Source organism: Phascolarctos cinereus, unplaced genomic scaffold (genome assembly GCF_003287225.1).
Source record: "Phascolarctos cinereus isolate Bilbo 61053 unplaced genomic scaffold, phaCin_HiC Scaffold_726;HRSCAF=1367, whole genome shotgun sequence".
Classification (NCBI taxonomy): domain Eukaryota; kingdom Metazoa; phylum Chordata; class Mammalia; order Diprotodontia; family Phascolarctidae; genus Phascolarctos; species Phascolarctos cinereus.
The window spans coordinates 270055668-270074475 of record NW_027556098.1 but is presented as its reverse complement, the minus strand read 5'-3'; the positions used below and the strand labels follow the sequence as shown (position 1 = coordinate 270074475).

Sequence of the window (18808 nt, the reverse complement as noted above, 5' to 3'; positions counted from 1 at the left end):
ACTAAAGGGAGGGAGAGAAATCTGGTACTCAAAATTTTAAAAAAGAATGCTATAAATAAATTATTTTTTTAAAAAGGGTAAATGCAGAAAATTTAAAAAAGTCTCAGCCTAGAGCCTTGAGAATACACTTAAAATTAGAGGGCATGATATAGATAACATAGCAACAAGGGAGATTGAGAAGTACAATTAAACGGGACAGATTGAAAGTCAGACAGATTGAAAGAGAACTAGGAGAGAGTTGTGTCAGAAAAACAGAGAACATAAAGCATTTTAAGAGGAGAGAGTGCACTCAATAGTCTCAAAAGTGGCACAGATGTCAAGAAAGATGCTGGATGGAGAAAAAAATCATCAAATTTGGCAATTAAAGAGATCAATGGTAATTTTGGAAAGGGTAGTTTCAATAGTGAGATTAGGTCAGAAAAAAAAAAGACTGCAAATGGCTAAAAGTGAGTAAGGGAAGAAGAAGTAAAGGCAATGGATGCAGACAGCTCTTTCTAAGAGTTTAGCCATGAAAAGGAGGAGATACATAAGAAATTGTTCTAATAAACTGGTTCCTATGAGCGCTGAAACAATAAGCAACCTCCCTAATACAAATAAGCATTTTCAGAAAAATCTAAGTGAAACAAAACAAGGTTCATGTTATTTCCCAGAAGTAAAATATCCTCCTTCTTATGTACTAGAACATGTGGTATTCCAGTGACAGTTAAGTATGACTGTTTCAGGAGGAAATGGAGTCAAAAATACTTATTTTTCAACAGGCACATCCAAAACAAGAAGATGAAGAAAAATGAATACCTGTTGAACTGAATGAAAACGATAGAACTGGAAAGCAAATATGAAAAATTTCATGTGATATACTGAAAGATGTCAAAGAGATAGAGAAATATCAGGAAGAGAGAGAAAATCATGGACTAATAATTAAGAATAATAACAACTGGAAAACAGAAATGGTACTTAAGAAAACAAAGGCATTGGGGGCAGCTAGGTGGTACAGTGGACAGAGCTCCAGGTCTTGGACTCAGGAGGACCCGAGTTCAAATCTGGCCTCAGACACTTGAAACTTACTACCTGTGTGACCCTGGGCAAGTCACTTAACTCCAACTGCCTCACCAAAAAAAAAAAAAGAAAGAAAGAAAACAAAAGCAGGAAGAGTTGGACTACACTAAGTATACAGAGAATCTGTGCTGGAGGTGACACAATTTTGAGAATGTTAAGGAATAGTGCCTCAACATATACGCCAGACAATCAACAATCATTCACTAAGTGCTATGTTCCAGGCACTCTGCTAAGTGCTATGGATACTGAGAAAGGAAGAAACTTACATTCTAATGGGGTAGACAACAAGTAAATAACTATATATAGATATACAGATAGACAGATATAAATAGATATGTATGTGTATATAATACAGAGTAAATGGAAGGTAATAGCAGAGGGGAAGCCATTAGCCTCTGGGAGACACCCTTATATATTATTCTATCCCCTTGTCACAAATATTTTTAAAAGAAAAGGAAAAAAGCAATTTGGGAAAGCTAATCAATCATTAATTACATCTGATATTATATGTAATATTCTATATCCATAGACCACAACCTTTGCAAAGAGAGGAAGGATTTAGAGTCTATTTTCCAAAATCCTGACCAACTCTTTCTCATCAAGGATACCCTTTAAGTGTCTATAGGTTACTCAAAGGGATCTTTGAGCAAACAAGATTAAAATTATTTTCTATAGTAGACCACCTCTTTATAGTCATGTAACTGAATGAAAGAGGTAGAGAATACAAAATCCCACTGAGGTTGTTAGTTGATTACAAAGAAGTATTTAATTCAGTAGAACAAAATTTCCCTTTAAAGGCTCTCTTTTAAAGAAGTAAAAGACACACAGCTGCCAAAATCATACATGATTCCTTTAATGGTATAACAGACACTTTTTCTCAATGGTCCTCTGATTAGTAATATCAAACAAAAAATTCAGAGGGGGACATAAATCCATCAAAGGTGTCTGCTGCCATCATGGAGGGCTGTCCAGGGAATAGAAAAGGGATTCCCTACAGATGATGAGGTCTTCCCAGTGATCCTGTTGGCAGGTGATACTATGCTGAATGCATGAAGCCAGAGAACACTGAAGAATCTCCTAAATAAGAACTGTAATCACTCAAAAGAGTTTGGTCTAGCCATCCTCTAAAAATCCAATAGTTCATCATATGCCTATTTGCCCAGTCTAAGATATTCAACTGGATGGATAACTCATAGAGGCGGTCCATCAGTATGTACATACATTCATGTGCGTGTCTATGTCATACTGATACACGCATGTACATACATATGTGTGTATGTGTGTCTATGCATGTGCATACAAATATATATTTGTAAGGACTCTTCACATAAGCAAAGAGCTAGGCCCAGAGTCAAACAGGTACAGGCTGACAACTGAATTGTACCAGGGTAATGGTGCTGTGCTTTTAATGACCCTAACCTCTTCCTGAAACAAAGGCCTATCACTTAAAAACAATATTCATGGCTACACGTCATGATACACCATTATCTATTTAGAATTAAAGCCGAGGGTGACCCAAAGGGCAAAGGAGAGGCACACAGTATCCACGCTATGTCAAGGGATCTAGAGTAGAACACCCCCACACACACACACATTGAGTGGACCCCAGTATGGAATATTATGGAAAGTCACGGACAAAAGTCACATATGATGGGCAGGTATAAATGGTTTACACTCTGCACCACTGAGGGAAAGTAGCGACACCAGTGAAATCTCAAATCCATTGAAGTACTGAAGTAACTTCATGGCTGGCAAGTGATCAAAGGGAGAAGGAGCTAAAAAAACTAATACTCAAAAGATTCTGAAGGAAAAACATCAACATTCAGCAAATCTGAACTCTTCAGGAAAACCTCTCTCTGAGTCCCTGCAAACAAATAGAAAAGCAGGCTGCCTTTAGAAGGCTATGGAGAGTGAGCACTGAAGAAATGTCTTAAAGACTGTCTAGCAAGAATTGAAAAAAGGCAGAAATATCAAGTTTCCAAGATTCACAAAGAAGAAAAACTAAATGGAACAACTGGAGAAACGGCTCGGTTTCACAAAGCCAAAATGGAATCTGTAGCAGGACAAGCAAGTTCTCCAAACAAACAAGCTGAGTCCAGTTAGTGGGGAAGCCTAATCAAATCAAAATCTAAAGAAAACTACAAATTGACCCAAACCTACAAGGATCTGCTGTCAGACACAGAAAATATCTGACCCAGGACTTATGAACTGGCATATTTTTTGTTCACTCTAACAAAAACTCAGCTCAGTGTTATCAATGATGTATATGTAAAGGAATAGTCACTTATACTTCCATTTCTGCTGTTTCAGACTTCATTCATTTTAAAATGTGTGTGTATTTTCTAAAATTGGCAGCAGCAAAAATTATAGTTTCTGTCCACTAGAAAGTGGCCTTCAACAAGATCCCCCGAATTCTCAATCACACTCAACTACACATAAATACAACCAATAACCAACACTCTTAAAGACTCCTTAGGATTGTCACAGACTTGCATAGCCATGTTCAACATCATACATTAGTTTTTTCATGATCCTTTAAATCTGAAAACAAAGGCATCAAAATCCTCTGGGAAAATGTATCTCACCAAAATCTGACCTAACCTAATGAGCCAATCTTATTATCCATTGCCCAAGACATTCAGTAGCTGAGCTAGCTACATATGTACGATACAAGTTAAAATGAAAGCGTTTTGTTTTTAGCTTGAATCCCCATTAGACTAAGAATTTTATCTACCCTCTACACTTTCACAATCATTTTCATGCTGCTTCTAATCAATTTCCCACCGCGGAAAAGCTTAAACAGACTACTCCCCAAATCCCAGAGTTAATACACTATATTAGGTATATGGGCAAAAGAAAACAAATAGGGTTTTTTGAGCTTTGTGTTTGCCTTAGAAACAAACAAGTACTCTGTGATTTCAGCAAACTGAATGGTAAAAACTTGTGCTTTATGTATGGGATATAAATAGGAAGCTGGTTCTTTTCAAAAGGAACGCCACTCTGAAAATACTTCCAAAATCCAAAGTGAATTCTTAAAATTCAGAATTGTTTCTTGAGGCTTTAACCAAAAGCCATTTTATTGGTTAGTTTTTTTAAACTACACAATCATATTTCAAAGTTGTTCTAACATGGATTCCCTTGTTACTAGGCAGTTTAAAGATGGCAACTTGTAATTTAATTTTCGACTGACTGATTAAACTAAAAAAACTAAAGAAATTACTCAATGTTTTAAAAAACAATTACCTTGAGCAGTAGTAAATGTAGCAAATGGAAATGGGGGCCATTAAACCACACATAAGGATCCCTGTGGGCCAAATACTGACAATTTTAAAATGTAGTATTATCTAGGTTTTGTTGTTTTTTTATGTATTTTGGTAAATACTTCCAAATCACATTTTAATCTAGGTGGGGCCACACTTGGGACTGTTGTGGGACACATGCTTGATACCTCTGACCTAGCAAATACAGAGTATGTAGAAGGGAGAAAACTCAGGCCAAGTCATGCCTGGATTATTCAGAAGCAAAAGGAAAAGGCTCCCTTCTTACCTGCTGAGCTGTGGCATCCTGCTGGACATAAGTCACCTGGCCTGGGTCTGTAAACAGAGTCTAGACAAAGGAGAAAAATACTTATCAAACAGATCTCTAGGTAGATTACCTACAACCCACACAGTGAAAATTACCTTATGCTAAGCACCAATTCCTGGGAGAATTCCTTCTCACCACAGCCAGTCATAATCCCACATGAATAAATAAAACAGATAGCAATCTCACATTTGGCTAGAGCCTTTTATTCGGTTGGCTCCAAAGAGATTTTATGAGGTGACTATCCCAAACTAAATATCACATGTCACTATTTTACATCCAAGTAAAGCCACCTCTGCACCTTACCTGAATGTGTCAACTAATTAAAAGGTTTACAACATTTTAAATAGGAAGTAACAAAACATTTCACATCAAACTGAAAGTATAACTGGGGGTAGGGTTGGGATAGAGGGGATAGTCAAAGTACTCTTTAGTCAAGGCAGTTTCACTAAAAGCACTACACTCTACTAAACCTTCCAAATGACTATAGCAGTTGATCCTGAAATCACAGACTCTTAGACTCCCTAGCCCAATTCATGAATCGTATCTATAAGCCAGTAAATGGTAATCTTGACTCTGTTTGAATCCCTTCAGGGGCAGAGATCACACTACCTAATGAGATAGCTTAGTTGGTTATTGGACAACTCTAATAATTAAGAATGTCTTAATTATTTTTACCTAAAATCTACCTCTCTATAACTTCAAGGCCTATATTTAATGTACCCTTTAAATCAGAAGGGAGTCTCCATAGTCAAACTAGAAGGCCCATCTTTAATGCCTCATTCAAACAAAAGGCCTTTGGCAACATATGCTACCTAAAAAGAATTATGATTCAGTCCTAACTCAGGGAACTAGTCAAGATTTTTTTTCTATCACTGGATTTATTCAACTTTCCAGTACAGATCTTCAGGATTAATATAATAATAAACAAACACAACAATCACAAGTGTGACAAGAAAACCCATTTACGTTAACAATGCTACATTAAAAACAGTAAGGGTTAAAAATACACAGGAGTGCCAAAGACACCGTCTTGCCTATTTTATTTTTTATGATATTAAAAGTATTACATTAAGTGGGTCCCTCTAGAAAATGACAGCATGCTTTCTTCTTAGGAGCAACTTGAGCTCTCTGTTGAATGTTACATAAGGGAGAATTAAATTACTGGAATCTTAGTGCAAATGAAATGGTATTTATTTTGATAACAACTCGGATTAAGAATGTATTCATGGGCCAGCATACCAAGCAATTTATGAAAATGGAGATGGTTACAATTCCATGCCATTTACCAGAGTTAAAAGACAAGTAGAATGGTTTCAGAAAAACCTGGGGAGACTTATATGAAATTATGCAAAACGAATTAAGCAGAACCAGGGGAACATTGCATACAATAACAGCAAAGGATGATCAACTGTGAAAGCCTTAGCTACTCTAATCAAGACAATGTTTCAAGACAGTTCTAAAGGACCCATGATGAAAAACAGTATCTACCTCCAAAGAAAAAAACTGATGAACTCGGTATACTTATTTTTTACTTTATTTTATTGTTTTCTTTTGCTTGTATTTTCTTTTACAACATAGCTAATATGGAAAAATGTTTTGCATGAATTCACATACATAACAGTAATCAAATTGTTTGCTTTCTCAAAGAGGGGGAGGAGCAGGACAGAGGGAAAGAATCTGGAACTCACAATTTTTTTAAATTATTGTTAAAATTTTTACATTATTGAAAAATATTTAATGAAATAAATAAAAATGATTTTTAAAAAGATATCTCAGTTTCTGTTATAGTAGCTGTAATGCAATCAATAAACCACCAGCAAAATCTGAATATTTTGTACATAAACAACACACTTTCTCTTTTACCTGTGTTTGGCAGCAATTATGCTGAGCCAAGGTAGACCTGATATTCTAAATACCAGTTGTCCAAAAGAAAAACAATTACTACATTTTCTAGCTTATGGCCAAAAGAGAGAATTCCAGAAAGTTTATTTTACCTACCTGTGTAGCTTCCACAGGATGGATATAAACTAGGGTGTGCTCTGGAGCATCCACTGAAGTATAAGATGCCCCATCTGCTGTGTAGACCACTTGCTGGGATGGACGGTCCTGATCATCACCATACACAATCTGAGCTACTGTTCCACTTTCAGGAACAAAGTGCACCTGGGAGAATAAAGCAGACAAACACATTCTTGCAACCAAAGTCACCTTCATAAAGAGATGTCACCAACTATGGACTATAAATAGCTAGGCTTCTTAAGTAGGGCTAATGAAAGAAGAACTTGGATTGATGGACCTGTGTCTGCGTTAAACAGCAGACTAGAAAGAAGGCCTAATGAACTAATTCACTTTTTTTTTACATTATGCAACTAGCTTAAACTCGCTGTGCCCCAAATTGTAGACGTAGCCATCACTCACTGGGAATTACAAGGATTTGGTTGATGAATGGAATCAAATGTGTCTAGATTCAAGAGTCAACCTCTCTCAAAAACATAAAACTCCTTGTTTCAAAACTTTTGAGATGTATCTTTATAGAATCACTTAATTTTTTTAAAGGCCTTACAACTGGGGTATAAGTAGAGTTGTTTAGAGCTAATCAAAACAAAGAGCTAGAACCTAAAAAAGGCAGGGGGAATATTTGAGAGCTCTGAGAGTAAATTTCTCAAAGTTGTTTTATCAGCAGGCAGAATGAAAAGAGCCTCTCATGGATGAAAAATCTAAAAGTACAAGTCCAGTTTTAATTTTGTAGCTTTAATGCCTAAGGGTGATACTTGACATTTAATCGAATCTTCGACATGTGTACAAGCACATGACCAAAGGAGAGGGAGCTGATGGCACAATGGATAGAGTGCCAGGCCTGGAGTGAAGAAGACCAGAGTTCAAATCAAGTCTCAGGCATTTACCAGACGCTAAACATGTCCCTGAGCCTCTTGTTTGCCTTAGTTTCCTCCACTGCTGGAGATAATAATATCACCTATCTCCCAGAGTTGTTGTGAGGATCAAATGAGGTAATGTTTATAAAGCATTTAGCACGGTGCCTGGCACATAACAGGTGCTTAATAAAGCTTATTCCCTCCCAGCTATCCCTCCCAAAGTGTAAACTTGAGAGAAATCATCTATGTAAACATTTCAAAGTTAGGATTATGGGTGAAATCCTGACTCTGATACCTACACTTGGTCTTAGATTTCAGTTCTCACATTTGGTTTCTCACAACAGAGAGAGTACAGTCTACTCTAATTCAAGAAACAGTTCATAATCACCAACTAAATGACACAGAAAAGGCAGGATGGAAAGAGGTGGCCTTGGAGTCTGGGAGATACGGGTTAAAGGCCTACTTCTGCTAGTCCTAGACTAGTCACTTAATCTCTAACAATTGCTGATCTCCATTGGTAGAGGAGGTAGCTGGGTGGCACAGCAGAGAGAGCACCAAACCTAGAGTCAGGATGACCTGAGCTTAATCTAGCTTCAGATACTTATTAGTTGTGTGACCCTGGGCAAGTCACTTAACCTCAGTTTCCTCATCTGTAAAATGAGCTGGACAAGGAAATGGCAAACCACTCCAAGAAAATCTCAAATGGAGTTAAGAAGAGTTGAACATGACTAAAATGACTAAACAACAACAATCAGCAAAGGGAATTTCCTCACCAGGAATTTCCCTATAGCAGTAAAATCACAGGTCCAGACCAAAAAAAGGAAAAAAGAAAGTGAATACCTCTCTGTATACAAAGTTGTTTTATTTATCAGCAGGTAGAATCAGCAGGTATAAATAAAACAACTTTAATACAAAGATTAAAAATACCTCAAGGAATTTACAGAAATAGATAATAATACAAAGTATAATATGGTGGGATCAAAGCAACAGTCCATACACATAAAATGCTCCTAGAAAATTCAAGAAGGGAGAGCATATTGTCAGCTGAAGAAATCCAGAAAAATTCCACAATGATAGTAGCCCCTGAGCTGAGCCTTGAGACTGAGAAGCAAGAAAAGTATTTTGGGAAGGTGGAGCAGAAAAGAGAGTACTTTCTAGATATTATGAATTGCCTATAGAAATGTACTCTGGCAAGAAAAGATCTATTATTGAAAGAGTCTTTGAGACTTAAAACAGTGCACAAAGAGTCAAGAACTCCTCCCTCAAGCTTGACACCCATCTTACCACCATGGCAAATGCAGAGGCAAGAAAGCTACACCCAAGTGAATCAATGCTGTATCCTTGCTGAATTTCCTTTCCATGCTTACTTCAATAAACTTCTTTTTGTTAAATGTCAAAAAAAAAAAGACATACTGAGTTAAGATTCTAATAGTTCAGTGTGGCTAGAATACAGACAGCAAGCATTTATTACTATGCGCCAAGCACTATGCTAAATGGTGGGAATGCTGAGAAAGGCAAAAAAAAAATCCCTGCTCTCGAAGAGCTCACAGACTAATAGGAAAGACAACATACAATCAAGTGCATATAAACAAGATATATATAGATCTAGATCTATAGATATGTGTCTACATATCTATACATAATCTATACATCTCTACATATAATCTACATATCTGTATAATGGATCAATATAAACATCTATAGATCTATATACAGATATCTATAAAAATCTATAGATCTAGATATATATATATGTGTGTGCATATATATATATATATACACACACACACGGAAAGAGAGAGAAATTGGAGATAAAGTGAAAATCTGAAATCAGGCTAAAAAGTTAAGTAAAAGCCAAACCAGGAAGGGCCCTAAAGGCAAAGGTCAGGAATCCATAATTTATTTTATAGATTAGAGGAAGCCACTAGGGTTTTCTGAGCAGAGGAGTGACACATTCAGATCTATACATTAGCAGGATTATTTTGGCAACAATATGTAGGATGGATTGGAGTGAAGTGAGATAGAAGGCAGCAAGACCAGTTAAGAGGCAATTGCAGTAGTTCAGGCTTAAAAGGTGATGGGATCCAAGACTAGGATGGTGTCCCTGTAAGCAGAGAGAAAAGGATGGATCCAAAATACACTGTAGAGTTAGAATCAATAGGACTCGACAGCTGATAGAATGCCAGGGTGAAGGAGAAGAAAGTCAAAGATGATGGCAGGTGGTCAAACTTTGGTGGCTGGGAAGGTAATATTATCAACAAAAACAGGGAAGTTATAAGAAGAGTAAATTGAAGGAGAAAGTGTGAGGTACTGGTGGGCTGTTTGGCTAATGTCCTATAGAAAAGAAGAGATGCAGGACTGGAGTTCAGGGGGAAATTTGAAGTTTGGTAAATAGATGTGGGAAGCATTTTTTTTCAGTGGTAATAACTGAATCCAGTAAAACATAAGGTCCTTGATAGCTGGAAATGGCTTTTCCCCAGCCCAATCTGATAGATGCCTCCTTCTCCCCCATCTGACTCAGCAGGCCTAGTACTCTGAGGCTGGGAATTGGGAGCATAAAACAGAGTTTGAGGCATTAAGAAGTTGGAGAAGGAAGCAACAGCATGGGTATAGAGCGGCAGAATGGGCTCCTGAGAGGGTGCCTGACTGTGGGAAGCACTAAATTATTAAAGGTTTTGGGAAAAAATAAATAAAACATAAGCTCTTTGAGGGAAGAGACTTAATGCCTCTAGCAATCAGCACAGTGCCTCACACAAATTAACTATTTAAATGTCTACTGAACTGAAATCTGTGGGAACAGAGGAGTTTGCTAAGGCAAAGAGAAAAGACAAGAGGGCCTAGGGCAGGTCCTTCAGGGACACAAGCATTTGAAGAGCCGAAGGAGAACAAGGAAGAGAACTCAGGCAGGTAAGAGAAGAAACTGAAGAGAGAAGAAGACAGAGAGAAAAGGTTCAGCAGTGTGTGATGTTGCAGAAAGGTCCAGAAGGGGCCACACTGAGACACTGCCACAAACTTTAGGATTTCAATAATCACTGATGACCTCAGACTCCAGTCTGAGTACATTCAGTGTCAGAAGCCACACTGCCAAGGGCTGAGAAGCCAGTAGGAGATAGGAGGGAGGATGAAGCACAGAGGTCTGAGGGTCAAAGACTTTCAACAAACAAGCACTTACTAAGCACCTACTTTGGACTAGGAGCTATGCTTGGTGATAAGGCTATACAGACATCAACAAAAAAGTCCCTGCCCTCAAGGAGCTTATATTTTATTAGAAGAAACAACTTGTGCACGTATGAATAAATACAAAAGATGGGACATAAGGAAAGCAGCTGTGAAGGCACCAGCAGAATGAATATCCTCTACCGGTGCAGGTCAACATCTTCTCAGCAATTTGTGGCCTTGGAGTGTTGCCTAGAATATTGACGGGGGTAAGTGACTTGCCCAGGATCACACAGCCAGTGTGAATGAGACAGTGGGAGAGTGTGGAGACGGGGAAGGGAAGCTGAACTTAAGTCATCTTTCTGACTCTAAGGCCAACTCTTTACATTATACCAGGTGGCTTCTGCATATACAAATAATACAAAAATATATACAATTTGGGGGGGAGAGGAATGGGGTCGAGCATTAACAGCAAAGGATGACCCTTGAGGTAAGCACTGAAGAGAGCTAGAATTCTAAGGGGCAGAAGGGAGGAAGCACAGCATTTGGGGCATGAGGGGACAGTCTGTGTGAAGGCATCAAGATGGAGTACCCTGCATGAGAATCCACAATAAGTCAGTTAGTCTAGAACATATATTTTGTGAAGCAAAGTAAAGTACAATAAGCATAGAAATAAGCTGGGGACAGGTTGTGAAGGGTTTTGAATGCCAAACAGAGTTACTTGTATTTTATCCAAGACACATGAAGAAGTGATGGGAATCTTTTCAATAGAAGAGTAATAGCTCGGACACACGCTTTAGGAACATCAGCAGCTACATGAAAGACAGATTGGAGAGACAGGAAGTCAGGAAGACCCTTTAGTTGATGTTGAAAAGGAACAAGAGTCTGAACTAGGTAGTGTAGTGGCTGTGTGAAGGGAGGGAGGGAGACAAAAGGGAGAGATGGAAAGAGGTTATGAAGGCAGAATTAACAAGACTTAGCAACTAACTACATATGGCAAATAAAATTGAGTGAAGAATTGAGAATGATCCTGAGGTCACTAAGCTAGGTGACTGGAAAAACAATGGTACCTCAACAAGAAACAAGAAAGTTAGGAAGAGAGGTAAATTTTGAGGGAAAGACAACAAGTTCTGTTTGGGGCATGTTGAGCTCGAGATAATGTCAGGGTCAAGGGAAGATCTCCTTAAAAGGAGAGACCTGAATATTTCTGTAAGCAGAAGGGAAGGATTTAGTACTTAAAAAGAAACTAAAGAAATGGAGGAGGAATAAGAGGTGAGACGACTTCCCGAAGAAGATGAGAAAAGGAGGGGTCAAGAGCACAAATAGAAATTTGAGCATTGACAAAAAAACAAGATTATCTCCTCCTCTGAGGCTAGAAGAAAGATTGGGTAAAGATGTAGAGAAATTTTGGTGTAGCAAAGAAGTCAAGATGAGAGAATTCATGATGAAAAGTATGTATCTTCTCAGAAAAATAAAGTCATCTGTTGAGAAAGAAGGTATGGAGACAGAATTAGGGCCCTGAGGAGATAGTTTTAGAATATGCAGTATGGGAAGTCTGCTAGGAAGTCAAACTGTTATCTAGGAGAGCCCATTTATTAGATAACACAATTTTTAAAGGCCCTAACCTGTGGTTCTGTCACTTCTCCCAACAACATTCAACAACTCAGGAAGAGGAGCAAGAAAGCTGAGGGTAAAGAAGATCCAGGGTGACAGATCAGCGGAGTATGTGCAGCAGAATGACAAGAAGAAAAGGAATTCAAGAGTAGAGAGGACTCTACCTTACTGAACTGATTACCTACAGAGTCAAGACAATGAAAAGTAAAGTGAAACACAGAGGGATTCAGGGTCCTGAGTTTATAACGAAAACAGAAAAGAGGTTCTTAGAGGAGCGAAGGATGGAGGCAAGGGTTAGAGGTAAGACAGAGAAGACTATGAGTGATGTACTGAAATAGCTGAAGAGAAAGAAGAAGAACTTTTTACAATTGGTTGTAATGAACTTGAAAACAGGAAAAGGCAAAGTCACTAGGTGATAGTGGTAGAAGGTAATTCTTCCAGAGCAATGGAGAACAAATACAATGACTCAAACTCATCATGTGTGAGACTAAAGGGGACAGTAGGGAATGGCAGGATAAGAGAGTAAAAGAACAGGTCAGCATTCTATAGGGTAGCAAGGGATGATCTGTTTAAACAGAAAGCCAGGTTCCACTTAGTGATAAAAGGTAACAGCACAAGAGGAACAGCCTGAGGAATGGAGGCAAATGTGCTGCCAGTAAAATGAGGTTCCAGAAGGAACAGAGAAAGGATAGGATAAACAAGAATGAGAGACCATGAAAGTCTAGGGCTGGGCCTATAGGGCTGAAAGAGTGAACAAGGGGCAGAAATTTTCCCTTAAATTGACGGTAATTCTGTATGATAGGAATAGGAAGAAGTAGGAATCTGCTAGCCATAGTGCAGGGAGATCATCAGCTGGGGAAAACATTGTAGACTAAACTGGCTCCAAGGTCTTAACTAAAATGTTGATGTGAAAAAATCTCTACTAATAGTATCTCTCAGGTGGAGTCCCTCACTGACTTCAGTGGGGAAAGAAGGGATAGTGGAGGCAAATGGTGGCAAGAAGGGTCCTGAACATGAAGAAGGAAGTGTCTGATGCTCTCTTCTATTTATCATATTCTAATTTGTATTTTTGTGTCCTCAACAACCAGAAGAGAATAGGTATTCAATGTTTATTTAAATGAACTATTATAAGATTTGATTTTAAGAGTTTTAGAATGGGGCAGCTAGGTGGTGCAGTGGATAGAGAACCAGCCCTGAAGTCAAGAGAACCTGAGTTCAAATCCAGCCTCAGACCAAACACCTGACACTTTTTTTTTGTTTGTTTTTGTTTTAGCTAGGCAATGGGGTTAAGTGACTTGCCCAGGGTCACACAGCTAGTAAGTGTTATGTGTCTGAGGCCGGATTTGAACTCAGGTCCTCCTGAATCCAGGGCCGGTGCTCTATCCACTGTGCCACCTAGCTGCCCCTAAACACTTGACACTTACTAGCTGTGTGACCCTGGGCAAGTCACTTACCCCAACTGCCAAAAAATAAAAAATTAAAATAAAAAAAGAGTTTTAGAAAAAAATGGAAATACTTTTCTTAAAATTAAGTAGATTTCTAGGTCTTTAAACCTGAAAAGAATATGACAATAGGTTTACTTAATTCTGTTTGCCACAATGACTTCTGCTTACCCAGGACTATCAGGGAATAGGAGGAAAAAAGACAGTCTGGAAGTAGAAAGAGGGCAGAGAAGAGCCATGAGTCGTATTCTTAACCATTTAAAAATTGGCTAATAATCTACCTCATACAAAATTGCTGAATAGAACTAAATAAATATGTATGATATAACTGATATCAACAAACATATTAGGATTTATATGTCTAAATGAGTTCTCTCTTCAAAACTGTCACCTTAGTCGGGGCAGCTAGGTGGCGCAGTGGATTGAGCATGGGCCCTGGAGTCAGGAGGACCTGAGTTCAAATCCAGCCTCAGACACATAACACTTACTAGCTGTGTGACCCTGGGCAAGTCACTTAACCCCATTGCCTAGCTAAAAAAAAAAATAAAAAATTTAATTTAATTTAATTTTAAAAAACTGTCATCTTAGTAATTGATACATTTATTCTAGTATTACTGTCATTGCTCAAAATACTTTTTCAACTGCCTCAGGGCCAGGGCATAAGTTAAACAAAAAAAAATTATCTCATTATTTTATAGTCACACCTCACTTTTCACTAAAAACAGTATTTTCCAGCTTTATCACCAGGTTTACCTACCAGAATTAACACACACACAAAATAAATTCTTAACTATTTTAAAAAATCAAAACCTCTCTCAAAAGGAAGAGACTCGTAACCAGTTTTCAGAAGCAGTTTTCCAAATATGCTTTGACTAAAAGCAATATCACTGAAACAAAGAAAGGATTCAACACTCAGGAGGTATGTTTGGTTGGGTTTTTTTTTAAGTCACATTAATTTATATAGTGATACCTTGTATCTTTACATTTAGCACAATATTTCATGAACATTTTTATTGGAGTGGAAATTCCCACCACAATGTATATCAAAATCCCTCAGCAACTAATTAACATGATTTTCAAGAACTGCTTCGAGGAAAAAAAAATTGAAAACACTGCAGCCAACCTCATAATAAATTTTGAGGAAAGTCCTCAATCAAAGGACATACAACCCAACATCAGTCCTGTCTGAACTTGCACTCTTCTGATACAACCTTACAGAGCCCAGGGGTTCCTTAATGCCACAGAGACAGGACTTTTGTGAACAGTTTTTGTGTAAAAAAATAAGTCATAATCCTCAGTTATTAATATGTAACAAACCAAAGTAAAAATTCCTGAGACCTTACATACAAAAAGGCAGGATTAAGCAAAATGCCAACTTGGTGCAATGGGTGACTAGAAAGAGAAAAATGGCAGGCAATCACTGACAACCCTACAAATGGTGAATTAGTTCATTTAGCACAATTATGCCACTATACCCAACTAAGAATTTGCCATAATATCAAAATTATGAAGTACTTTCTTCACCTGTGCAGTATTCTGTTCATGTTCGGCAGATGTAGACCACACCTGTGAATCTTCGGCTTTGGGTTCCATCTCACTGCTTTTTGGTAACCTTAGGATGGCTGGCCCCTAGAGTAACATTAGGCAGAAAAGCCTCATTTGACTGCCATGTATTTAAATCACAGAAGATCCAGAGATCCGCCTTTAGTGTACCTAGAAAGAGGAAAAGGAATTAAGATTTTAAGTAGACTAATAAATCTCAAAAGATTATATCTTAGAAGGAAAGAAAGAAAGAAGGAAGGGAGGGAGGAAAGAAGAAAGGAAAGAAAGAAGGAAGGGGTTTTTATTTATAGAGTATATCTAAGAATAGAGATAGAAAAAATGGAAACTTTTAAGTCACCTCCTGGACCTTACTGACCTTTCTTCCCTTCACCAGAAGTGTGTAGCAGAATGGAGAAAATCAAAGGAGGAGAAATGTGAGGAAGGTCTGAAACTGTTGAATCTCAACTTGGAGGCTAGTGTAAAACTTGTTTCACCATCTGTTGGAAGCATATCTAACTCAATCAAAAGCCTCGTTAAACATCCAGATATGTGAGATCTATTATTTAATACAATGATCTTTTCTAGGGTTTGCAAATTGGTTTTGTTCCAGTTATTGATTATTTCCTTCCTTTTTCCAAATAAGGAAGTTAAAATATATACATTTTTCATTTCTGAATCATTCTTCCTCCTTTCTGATGATGATGAAATATTGAACCCTATAAAAGCATCTTGACATACTGACTTGAGGTCCAGGTTTCTCTCAATAGACATCCACTGTGACCAAAAACAGTATTATCTCGCTTGATCACCCAGCTTAGTCACTAGACAGCTGGAAACTGTGCATTGTAAACTTCCAACCTTTAAGGACAAAGTCTTGACACTAGAGGATATTTAGAATTATGTGTCATGGACTCTGAAGGCAATTTTCCAAAATAGAATTTCTTTAAAGAATCTATTTCCCCACACCATCTATCAGACTTTTTATATACCAATGCCTTTCAAAACTAAAGAAGCTTAAAAAAAACTCATCATAACTCTATGACACATAAAAGGTTTTCTTTATGGTACAAGATAAATCTCACCACGAGGAAACTTTCAAAATTATTTTGTTGTATTGAAATTTTGTTTTATTTAATACTACTTTCAGCAAGTATATTTTAAACTAGGGCATAAGATCAGCTGGTTTCAAGGATTATTGACATCCCTTAGGGGCACAAGCTGTTTGGTTTATTTTTTTTTTCATTGTTTTTGTCTCTTTATCCAGAGTATCTTGAATGTAGGTATTCAATAAATATAGATGAAATGAATCATACATTAGTTCAAATTTGAAGAAGACTTGAAAAATTTACATTTATCAAATTCTCCATATTCTCTTTTAACTGAGACTCTTTACATTAGGAATCTCTTACAGCTTTACTGACTGGTATTCAATTCAATGACTGGTAGTCATTCAATAACTTTCCAATTTTGAAGATCTCATGTCATACTGAATGAGTCACAAGGGTTGCTTTGATATCCAGAGGAGTATTGCTAACTTTTTAAAGCAAACCCAAATAATTTTAGTTTATGTGAAATACATATCCATCTTATACCAGAATTAATTAAGTAATATGAGAATTGGGGTGCTTTTAATAATGGAGGTAAATCTTTTCTAATTTCTTTATTTCTGTGAATTTTTTTTAAAACAAATCTTAATCATTAATTATTTCCTCGAAGAAACAAGATCACATTTTAACAAACATTTATTAAGCATTAAGTTGCAATAGAAATAGCACTGAACTTGGGAGTCAGGTGATCTGGATTCAGATTTTGGCACTATCATAGCTCTATCAGCTATGGAACCTTGGCATTTAACCTATTTCTTCATCTGCAAAAAGAATACTTGTATTACCTACTTCACAGTATCGATATGAGAGAAGTATTTGTAAACTATAAAGCACTCTAGAAATGTGAGCTACTATTACCTTCTGCTCAGTAGAAGACAAGAATAATGAAATATTTAAACAGTATCAAATATGATAAACAGTACTTTATGTATAGTTGGCACTTAATCCAATGTCCGTTGAATTGAAACTAAATTGAAGATATGGGTTCCTGTCCTCAGGAAGTTTAAAATCTAGTTGAAGACAAAATTTATATTATACTTGAAACAAAATAATATGTGAACAAGTACACATTAACCATATAATAACTGTTCGCTATAAACTGCCTGTACGTTACTATCAAAGGTACAAAATAGGGAGATATGTACTAGCTAAAGGTGTCTGTCTGCCACCATAACGGAGGATGTCCATTAGAGAGTCCAAACTGAAGGATTCTCTATATATGGCAAACTCTTCTAGATGTTCTTGTTTACAGATTATACTATACTGACTCTATCAAGCCTTGGAAATCTCTACAGAGCCTCCTAAATGAAATCAGAACCATTCCAGAATCATCCCAAAAAAGAATAGCCAAACCATCCATACAGTAAGAACAAAGGGGCTGAAGAATGTCTATTACAGACCTGCCCCATCAGTATAGCTATCTTGGAAACACACTATGTATGGACAGAGAACTCAGCCCATAGTGGAATAAGAGGAGGGAGGCAGGATAAATTAAATTTTGGAAACTATACAGTGTTTTTAGTGACCCCAAACATCTTCCTAAAACAAAGGGTCATAGTTTTAGTAACAATATTCTCCCAGTGATGCTTTATGGTTGCTAGTCATAGAATATCAGTCTCCGTGGATTTAAGGATCACTCAAAGGGCAATGTGAAGACACAAAATGGGCAGGAATAATCTATAACACATAGCAGAAAGAGAATAACAGGGGAGCTTTGTAAAGAATGGCATCAGAGAAGAACCAGGGGAACATTGTACACAGTAATAGCAATATTGTACATTAATCAACTGTGAATGACTTCGCTATTCTCAGCAATCCCATGATCCAAGACAAGTCCAAAGGACTCATGATGAAAAATGTTATCCACTTCCAGAGAAAGAACTGATGGAATCTGAATGCAGATCAAAGCATATGACTTTTCACATTCTTTACTTTTTTTAATGTTTTTTTTGTCTGCATTTTCTTTCACAACGTGACTAACATGGAAATGTTTTGCATGATTGCACATATATAACCTATATCAAATCGCATGCCATCTCAGGGAGGAGGGAGAGAATCTAGAATACAAAAAATTTAAAAACAATGTTAAAAATTGTTTTTACATGGAATTGGAAAAAAATAAAATATTTTAAAAAGGCAAGGAAAAAAAATCTCATCAGAAAGAAATATGAATGGAAAAGAAGGTAAGTCACATAGCAAAACAAAGGATCACAGATGGTGAACAAATGTGCTCTACCCGTAGCTAGGCAAAGAGATGTGGAAGCAGAAAGTCTAGTCTGCTGCACAGATACCCTGTGGAAGATTTACGGAAGGAGATGAACAAGTCACACACAGAAGACAATAAAATGTGGATAGGTTACAGTCTTCACCAATGGAGGGACGACATGCACCCATGAGACCACACACAGATTAAAGTAATATAAATTATATGTGG

At 37.3% G+C, this 18808-nt stretch overlaps 1 protein-coding gene across 3 annotated transcripts in view; it reads right to left on the bottom strand.

Moving 5' to 3' along the window:
• PRDM10 (PR/SET domain 10) overlaps positions 1–18808 on the bottom strand; it is a 145320-nt gene that overhangs the window by 88863 nt on the left and 37649 nt on the right. For all 3 annotated transcript variants that reach the window (XM_078147103.1, XM_020963794.2, XM_020963795.2), the window contains exons 2-4: positions 15251–15439; positions 6640–6804; positions 4603–4662 (exon numbers count right to left, since the gene is read on the bottom strand). In XM_078147103.1, coding sequence (XP_078003229.1) covers positions 4603–4662; positions 6640–6804; positions 15251–15319 — 294 coding nt within the window. In that variant the 5' untranslated portion in view covers positions 15320–15439. The remainder of the gene's footprint in view (positions 1–4602; positions 4663–6639; positions 6805–15250; positions 15440–18808) is intronic.